At 45.2% G+C, this 10,078-nt stretch overlaps 1 protein-coding gene across 3 annotated transcripts in view; it reads left to right on the top strand.

Annotated features, from left to right (window-relative positions):
• The window catches only part of nfic (nuclear factor I/C), a 66,260-nt gene extending 58,834 nt beyond the window's left edge, over positions 1 to 7,426 (top strand). For all 3 annotated transcript variants that reach the window (XM_061978454.2, XM_061978453.2, XM_061978455.2), the window contains one exon: positions 6,190 to 7,426. In XM_061978454.2, the coding sequence (XP_061834438.1) occupies positions 6,190 to 6,210 (21 nt within the window). In that variant the 3' untranslated portion in view covers positions 6,211 to 7,426. The remainder of the gene's footprint in view (positions 1 to 6,189) is intronic.
• The last annotated feature ends 2,652 nt before the right edge of the window (positions 7,427 to 10,078 follow it).

Below are 10,078 nucleotides of genomic sequence, written 5' to 3' on the forward strand. Positions count from 1 at the left end.
ATGGGAGCCGCGCTGAGCGCACCTCCAAGCACGTCTCGCTGCCGGCGACGGCCGGGTATGGGCCCGACGCTCCAGCGCCATCCATTTTCAGGGCTAGTTGATTCGGCAGGTGGGTTGTTACACACTCCTTAGCGGGTTCCGACTTCCATGGCCACCATCCTGCTGTCTATATCAACCAGGGTGAGCCCCACCCCTTTCGTGAGCGCACTGCGCGCGGAGTGACCCCTGTTACGCGCCCCCGGCAACAGGGGTGGCGGGCAGGTAAGCTGCGCGGGCGGAGCGCGCGGAGTGACCCCTGTTACGAGCCCCCGGCCACGGGGGTGGCGGGCAGGTAAGCTGCTTATTACCTGCTGCGCGTGACGCCGGCCGCGGCGAAGGCGGACGAGGCGGGGTGTCGGTGCGGTGGGCGCGGTGGTGACCCTGGACGTGCGTCGGGCCCTTCTCGCGGATCGCCTCAGCTACGGCTCCCGGTGGGGCCCTCTCGGGGGAAGGGGCCTCGGTCCCGAACCCCGGCAAGGCGTCCCTTCTCCGCTCCGTAAAAGTGTCCATCTCTTTTTTTCTTCTTCTTCTGTTGTGGCATATGCTGCAGGTGCCTGCTCGTTTTTCGTATGTGGGTAACAACATTTAACTATGTATATATATTTACCAATTGGTTTAACTGCCACCCGCCTGAATCTATTTAAAATCTAATTTTTTTTTATTTCAACCGCCCGATCCGCGGATAATCCGCGGACTCCGCGGTTGTGTCCGCAAACCGCGCATCTCTAGTGTGGACTGCAGGTTGATGCCTGTTCAATAAATGACGCAAGCAAGACCAAAAACGTTGATGTTTCATTGAGAATATAGAACATTACACACGGCGCTCGAAAATCTGTCAAAATGTTTTAGTACGACTTTGGTAAGATACGAAGCCGCACCGCTTGATGGATTGTCGGCGCATTACGGCTACCATAGTCAGACGTGCTGTGCTTCCACATACGCTATAATATGGGGTGTGTTTAAGTTAAAAAGCTCCTCGGTGGCAAGGCCCCGGGGGTGGATGAGAGCCGCCCGGAGTTCCTTAAGGCTCTGGATGCTGTGGGGCTGTCTTGGTTGACAAGACTCTGCAGCATCACGTGGACATCGGGGGCGGTACCACTGGATTGGCAGACCGGGGTGGTGGTTCCTCTCTTTAAAAAGGGGAACCGGAGGGTGTGTTCTAACTATCGTGGGATCACACTCCTCAGCCTTCCCGGTAAGGTCTATTCAGGTGTACTGGAGAGGAGGCTACGCCGGATAGTCGAACCTCGGATTCAGGAGGAACAGTGTGGTTTTCGTCCTGGTCGTGGAACTGTGGACCAGCTCTATACTCTGGGCAGGGTCCTTGAGGGTGCATGGGAGTTTGCCCAACCAGTCTACATGTGCTTTGTGGACTTGGAGAAGGCATTCGACCGTGTCCCTCGGGAAGTCCTGTGGGGAGTGCTCAGAGAGTATGGGGTTTCGGACTGTCTGATTGTGGCGGTCCGCTCCCTGTATGATCAGTGTCAGAGCTTGGTCCGCATTGCCGGTAGTAAGTCGGACACGTTTCCAGTGAGGGTTGGACTCCGCCAAGGCTGCCCTTTGTCACCCATTCTGTTCATAACTTTTATGGACAGAATTTCTAGGCGCAGTCAAGGCGTTGAGGGGATCTGGTTTGGTGGCTGCAGGATTAGGTCTCTGCTTTTTGCAGATGATGTGGTCCTGATGGCTTCATCTGGCCAGGATCTTCAGCTCTCGCCGGATCGGTTCGCAGCCGAGTGTGAAGCGACTGGGATGGGATTCAGCACCTCCAAGTCCGAATCCATGGTTCTCGCCCGGAAAAGGGTGGAGTGCCATCTCCGGGTTGGGGAGGAGATCTTGCCCCAAGTGGAGGAGTTCAAGTACCTCAGAGTCTTGTTCACGAGTGAGGGAAGAGTGGATCGTGAGATGGACAGGCGGATCGGTGCGGCGTCTTCAGTAATGCGGACGCTGTATCGATCCGTTGTGGTGAAGAAGGAGCTGAGCCGGAAGGCAAAGCTCTCAATTTACCGGTCGATCTATGTTCCAATCCTCACCTATGGTCATGAGCTTTGGGTCATGACCGAAAGGACAAGATCACGGGTACAAGCGGCCGAAATGAGTTTCCTCCGCCGGGTGGCGGGGCTCTCCCTTAGAGATAGGGTGAGAAGCTCTGTCATCCGGGGGGAGCTCAAAGTAAAGCCGCTGCTCCTCCACATGGAGAGGAGCCAGATGAGGTGGTTCGGGCATCTGGTCAGGATGCCACCCGAGCGCCTCCCTAGGGAGGTGTTTAGGGCAAGTCCGACCGGTAGGAGGCCACGAGGAAGACCCAGGACACGTTGGGAAGACTATGTCTCCCGGCTGGCCTGGGAACGCCTCGGGATCCCCCGGGAGGAGCTGGACGAAGTGGCTGGGGAGAGGGAAGTCTGGGCTTCCCTGCTTAGGCTGCTGCCCCCGCGACCCGACCTCGGATAAGCGGAAGAAGATGGATGGATGGATGGATGTTTAAGGACTCCAAATCGGCACCTACTAGGAGACATATTATCTGGTGTTTTGTTTCGACCTATTATACAAAGTCAACTACCCTTACCCATTGGTTCCTGCTATTGTGTATTTGGGATCTGCATAAATCCCGAAAATGTTTAATCCAATTTTGGAAGCGTTGTGGAGATATTTATAAAATAATCTTGCCTTCTTTGATACTTCCTCAAAAATAACCCATCACCAGATTATACATGTATTGTGTAAATGTACCCAAAGTGCCTTGCGCGCGGTCTATTCAGTATACATTTATAGACTGTACTATGTACTATGACTGTACTAGTTGACTAGTCCACGCCCTAGTCAATAAACTCAGTTTTTCCTATCCTCTTGTTGTGGGGCAGACTGGCTCGTACATGCACATGCATCCTCCGCTCTTGCCTTTTCTAATACAAACTAGCGTTTAGTTCCAATTTATATCCGTCAGTGGATTCCATATGGAAGCGCTAAAGTTAAAAGTTAAGGCGCCTTATGTATAAAAATAGACCCGTTAAAAACTACAACCAAAGATGGCGGGAAAAGACGCTGTCGAAGTGGAGGCACGTAAATAGGACCGCCCGCCAAACTGTGCATCCTGAAGAGACTTTAAGATGGTCTGTAAAACATTTTTGAACAACATTACATGTTGTGTAGACCACAAGGACATGTTTCAAATGTAGGAACAAAATCATCTGACCCCTTTAATGTGCCTTAAAATCTGGTGCGCCTTATGTATGAAAATAGACCCGTTCATCGGCAGTGCATTTTATAAGCTGGTGCGCCTTGTGTAAGAAAATGGACCCGTTCATTGGCTGTGCGCTTTATACTCTGATGCGCCTTATGTGTGAAAATAGACCCATTCATCGATAGTGCGTTTTATGAACTGGTGCGCCTTATCTATAAAATAAACCCGTTCGTCGGTAGTGTGCCTTGTAATCCGGTGCGCCTTATGTATGGAAATACACTCGTTCATCAGCAGTACGCCTTATAATTTGGTGCGCCTTATGTGTAAAAAAAATGTTATCTATGAAAATAAACTCATTCATCGGCAGTGTGCTTTATAATCCATTGCGCCTTATGTATGACAACAGACCCGCTCATCGACAGTGCGCCTTATGTATAAAAAATCCTTTATGTGTGAAAATCGACTCGTTCATCGGCAGTGCGCTTTATAATCCGGTGCGCCTTATGTATAAAAAAAACATTCTTTATGTGTGAAAATGGACTTGTTCATCGGCAGTGCGCTTTATAATCCGGTGCGTTTTATGTATTTAAAAAATCCTTTATATGTGAAAATGGACTTGTTCATCGGCAATGCGCTTTATAATCCGGTGCGCCTTATGTATGAAAATAGACCCGCTCATCGACAGTGCGCCTTACGTATAAAAAATCCTTTATGTATGAAAATGGACTCGTTCATTGGCAGTGCACTTTATAATCCGGTGCGCCTTATGTATAAAAAAAAAATTCTTTATGTGTGAAAATGGACTTGTTCATCGGTAGTGCGCTTTATAATCCGGTGCGCCTTATGTATAAAAAAAAAATCCTTTATGTGTGAAAATGGACTTGTTCATCGGCTGTGCGCTTTATAATCCGGTGCGCCTTATGTATGAAAATAGACCGGCTCATCGACAGTGCGCCTTATGTATAAAAAATCCTTTATGTGTGAAAATGGACTCGTTCATCGGCAGTGCACTTTATAATCCGGTGCGCCTTATGTATAAAAATCCTTTATGTGTGAAAATGGACTTGTTCATTGGCAGTGTGCTTTATAATCCGGTGCGCCTTATGTATGAAAATAGACCCGCTCATCGACAGTGCGCCTTATGTATAAAAAATCCTTTATGTGTGAAAATGGACTCGTTCATCGGCAGTGCGCTTTATAATCCGGTGCGCCTTATGTATAAAAAATCCTTTATGTGTGAAAATTGACTCGTTCATCGGCAGTGCGCTTTATAATCCGGTGCGCCTTATGTATAAAAAATCCTTTATGTGTGAAAATTGACTCGTTCATCGGCAGTGCGCTTTATAATCCGGTGCGCTTTATGTATGAAAATAGACCCGCTCATCGACAGTGCGCCTTATGTATAAAAAAATCCTTTATGTGTGAAAATGGACTCGTTCATCGGCAGTGCGCTTTATAATCCGGTGCGCCTTATGTATAAAAAAAACATTCTTTATGTGTGAAAATGGACTCGTTCATCGGCAGTGCGCTTTATAATCCGGTGCGCCTTATGTATAAACAAACATTCTTTATGTGTGAAAATGGACTTGTTCATCGGCAATGCGCTTTATAATCCGGTGCGCCTTATGTATGAAAATAGACCCGTTCATCGACAGTGCGCCTTATGTATAAAAAAATCCTTTATGTGTGAAAATTGACTCGTTCATCGGCAGTGCGCTTTATAATCCGGTGCGCCTTATGTATAAAAAAACATTCTTTATGTGTGAAAATGGACTTGTTCATCGGCAATGCGCTTTATAATCCGGTGCGCCTTATGTATGAAAATAGACCCGTTCATCGACAGTGCGCCTTATGTATAAAAATCCTTTATGTGTGAAAATGGACTTGTTCATTGGCAGTGCGCTTTATAATCCGGTGCGCTTTATGTATAAAAAAACATTCTTTATGTGTGAAAATGGACTTGTTCATCGGTAGTGCGCTTTATAATCTGGTGCGCCTTATGTATGGAAATAGGCCCGTTCATCGACAGTGCGCCTTATGTATAACAAAATCCTTTATGTAGGGAAAATGGACTCGTTCATCGGCAGTGCGCTTTATAATCCGGTGCGCCTTATGTATAAAAAATCCTTTATGTGTGAAAATTGACTTGTTCATCGGCAGTGTGCTTTATAATCCGGTGCGCTTTATGTATGAAAATAGACCCGTTCATTGACAGTGCGCCTTATGTATAAAAATCCTTTATGTGTGAAAATTGACTCGTTCATCGGCAGTGTGCTTTATAATCCGGTGCGCTATATGTATGAAAATAGACCCGTTCATCGACAGTGCGCCTTATGTATACAAATCCTTTATGTGTGAAAATGGACTCGTTCATCGGCAGTGTGCTTTATAATCCGGTGCGCTATATGTATGAAAATAGACCCGTTCATCGACAGTGCGCCTTATGTATACAAATCCTTTATGTGTGAAAATGGACTTGTTCATCGGCAATGCGCTTTATAATCCGGTGCGTCTTATGTATGAAAATAGACCCGCTCATCGACAGTGCGCCTTATGTATAAAAAATCATTTATGTGTGAAAATGGACTCATTCATCGGCAGTGCGCCTTATAATCCGGTGCGCCTTATGTATAAAAAATCCTTTATGTGTGAAAATGGACTTGTTCATTGGCAGTGTGCTTTATAATCCGGTGCGCTGTATATATGAAAATAGACCCGTTCATCAACAGTGCGCCTTATGTATAAAAAATCCTTTATGTGTGAAAATGGACTCGTTCATCGGCAGTGCGCCTTATAATCCGGTGCACTTTATGATGTGAAAAATAGGGTAATCAACACTGATACTCCATACAGAGTACAAATTGCCAGACGTTGGCGCCCACGTACCACCGGTGGTGCGGGTGAGAAGCAGTGCGTCAGACGCATGTAGCGAGGTGTGTAGTTAGTAATGTTGTGCGTCTTTCTTTCAGTCTTGGTATCTGGGCAACTGACTTGTGCACAGTGACACACTACATAAGACGCACCAGCAGCGAGCCACATTGACTCTAAACGGCTCTCAACATGGATCCTGTGCTCGGTGGGCGTGAGAGGCGGAGCTTCCCCAGGATGGACGTCAAGCCTTTAACCCCGCCCCCCCGCAGGTGCTGCTTATTATATATGCAAATAAGCCTTGCTTCACCCTGTAATGACTCCTAATGAGGGAAGAGCTCTTCATTAAAAGTTTCTTTGCACTTTTTTTTTTTTTTTTTTGGAAGAAAGCGAGGAGAGGAAAGTGTTATGCTTCCTCCTGAGAGAGAGAGAGCGAGAGAGAGAGAGAGAGAGAGGGGAAGTTTTTGCTTTGGAATGACAATCATCACCCGGCTGGAAGCCTCAAGTTGCTCTGGAAGACTTTTGTTTTGTAACGCAAAAGACACCGGGCCACGCCCACTTCTTCAACACAGCGCATGAAGTGCAGGCCACGCCCACTTCTTCAACGCCATGCATGAAAGCATTTAAAGCGTCTCTCAGGAGACGTGGATGTTCCCTTTGTGACCCTCCCCGCCAAGTCTGACTTGGAAGGCGGAGCCACGAGATGGAAAAAGGCGGAGCTAAGACTTTTTTTTTTTAATTTTTTTCTAACTTCAGCAAGGACGGCTGTGTTGTTAAGACTTGTATTTTGCACGATATGTCCTACGCCACAGTATGTGCCTTGCCTTCAGCTCAACAAGAGGAGGAGTGCATTGTGGGAACGTAAAGAAGCTTTTCATGGTACCGCTTCTAGGGAAAAAAAAGAAAAAAAAAAAGCTGCATGTGCGATTGCTTGATGCTAACTAGCCTAGCAGGTACTCACTTTAAGTTGGCAGCGTCTTACTATTTTTTTTAAAAAGATGCGTGCGTTTTTAAACAATTGAATCATCGCCGACCCCCCCAATCCAGATTCAATCCAAATATAAAGAGTACAAAATCAGTCAGAAGTCCGTCCTGAACACTGCCCCCTGTGGTATCCAGCGGTACTGCAAGGCTTGGCGCGAAGATAAGTGAGCTGAAGTTAAAGCTGCAATAACATTTATGCTGATTGTCCTCTAGAGCACTGGTCCCCAACCACCGGTCCGCGGCCGCACAGAGACATGAAATCAATTATAATCGCCCGCATTTTCTCCTACTTAACATTTGACACACCAATAAGCTTGTTCATAGATGTACAGGTAAAAGCCAGTAAATTAGAATATTTTGAAAAACTTGATTTATTTCAGTAATTGCATTCAAAAGGTGTAACTTGTACATTATATTTATTCATTGCACACAGACTGATGCATTCAAATGTTTATTTCATTTAATTTTGATGATTTGAAGTGGCAACAAATGAAAATCCAAAATTCCGTGTGTCACAAAATTAGAATATTGTGTAAGGCTAATACAAAAAAGGGATTTTTAGAAATGTTGGCCAACTGAAAAGTATGAAAATGAAAAATATGAGCATGTACAATACTCAATACTTGGTTGGAGCTCCTTTTGCCTCAATTACTGCGTTAATGCGGCGTGGCATGGAGTCGATGAGTTTCTGGCACTGCTCAGGTGTTATGAGAGCCCAGGTTGCTCTGATAGTGGCCTTCAACTCTTCTGCGTTTTTGGGTCTGCCATTCTGCATCTTCCTTTTCACAATACCCCACAGATTTTCTATGGGGCTAAGGTCAGGGGAGTTGGCGGGCCAATTTAGAACAGAAATACCATGGTCCGTAAACCAGGCACGGGTAGATTTTGCGCTGTGTGCAGGCGCCAAGTCCTGTTGGAACTTGAAATCTCCATCTCCATAGAGCAGGTCAGCAGCAGGAAGCATGAAGTGCTCTAAAACTTGCTGGTAGACGGCTGCGTTGACCCTGGATCTCAGGAAACAGAGTGGACCGACACCAGCTGGACTGCTGCTGAGTGGTCCAAAGTCATGTTTTCTGACGAAAGCAAATTTTGCATTTCCTTTGGAAATCGAGGTCCCAGAGTCTGGAGGAAGACAGGAGAGGCACAGGATCCACGTTGCCTGAAGTCTAGTGTAAAGTTTCCACCATCAGTGATGGTTTGGGGTGCCATGTCATCTGCTGGTGTCGGTCCACTCTGTTTCCTGAGATCCAGGGTCAACGCAGCCGTCTACCAGCAAGTTTTAGAGCACTTCATGCTTCCTGCTGCTGACCTGCTCTACGGAGATGGAGATTTCAAGTTCCAACAGGACTTGGCGCCTGCACACAGCGCAAAATCTACCCGTGCCTGGTTTACGGACCATGGTATTTCTGTTCTAAATTGGCCCGCCAACTCCCCTGACCTTAGCCCCATAGAAAATCTGTGGGGTATTGTGAAAAGGAAGATGCAGAATGCCAGAGCCAAAAACGCAGAAGAGTTGAAGGCCACTATCAGAGCAACCTGGGCTCTCATAACACCTGAGCAGTGCCAGAAACTCATCGACTCCATGCCACGCCGCATTAACGCAGTAATTGAGGCAAAAGGAGCTCCAACCAAGTATTGAGTATTGTACATGCTCATATTTTTCATTTTCATACTTTTCAGTTGGCCAACATTTCTAAAAATCCCTTTTTTGTATTAGCCTTAAGTAATATTCTAATTTTGTGACACACGGAATTTTGGATTTTCATTTGTTGCCACTTCAAATCATCAAAATGAAATGAAATAAACATTTGAATGCATCAGTCTGTGTGCAATGAATAAATATAATGTACAAGTTACACCTTTTGAATGCAATTACTGAAATAAATCAAGTTTTTCAAAATATTCTAATTTACTGGCTTTTACCTGTATTATATACAAGAAGTGGCCATTTGCCAGATTTGTTACATCTTCGTTACATGGGACAATGCACATTAATAAACATATCACATGAAAAGGTGCCGAATTGTAGCCAAAAGTTAGGTTCCACCTGCAGGTTGATGACCTAAGATCAGGGCGGATCAGGAACAAAGTAGTTAAAGTGCATAAGGCCGATGGAAAAGTGCTAAATTGTTGCATATAATAATTGTGCTGAAGGTAGAAAATACACATCTCCTTTGGCCTAGTAGGTTAAAAGGCACATGGTCCTGTTACATGAGTAGTTAGCAATAACAGATATATTTACACATGCAAAATTGGAGCAAAAAAAGCTAACAGTGTGTCTACATATGAAATATTGCACAAAATATGAATACATAACTTTTAGAATGGAAATCTATTTGATCTAATGGCAAGTATTTGTAGCTTTATTATATATATATATATATATATATATATATATATATATATATATATATATATATATATATATCCATGCTCTTGTCCTTGAATGTGATGTATCACCTATAACCCATCACATACTAAAAAGCCAAAAAAACTACAAAAATGAGTAAAAAACAAAAGTCTATGGAGAGCTTTTTTGCAAAGGGAAAAGTCCAGGGGCTCCCACTCAGTCAACGTTATGCTGAATTTTGTCATGCACTCATTTGCTATACTTACCTGGCACACGTGAAAATAATGCCTACATTAAACCGGTGCAAAAAAAAGGTTGGGGACCCCTACTCTAGAGGAGACAAGCAGTTGTAATGCTGACTCCACACAGCAGGGGGCACTCTGTGCGTGTGCGCTACTGGGGCCAGTCCCAAGCCTACCTCACTTCCTGTCAACTCCTTTTAGGGCCGCGCTTTTACTTTTGTACATACTAAACAAACGTTATTTAGGAGGACAGTATTTTATTTTGAAAACGTACACAAACCCAAACGGTTAAATGACGTAGAAATCCATCTTTTTTTACTACTTTACTGACATCAATTCACAATATTAGCAGTTTCAATGTCTACTTTTGGTTAGTTTTTTACATTTAAAAAAAGAAATGACCCGATGAGAGTG

The sequence above is a fragment of the Nerophis lumbriciformis genome, linkage group LG18 (genome assembly GCF_033978685.3).
Source record: "Nerophis lumbriciformis linkage group LG18, RoL_Nlum_v2.1, whole genome shotgun sequence".
NCBI classification, from domain to species: Eukaryota; Metazoa; Chordata; class Actinopteri; order Syngnathiformes; family Syngnathidae; genus Nerophis; species Nerophis lumbriciformis.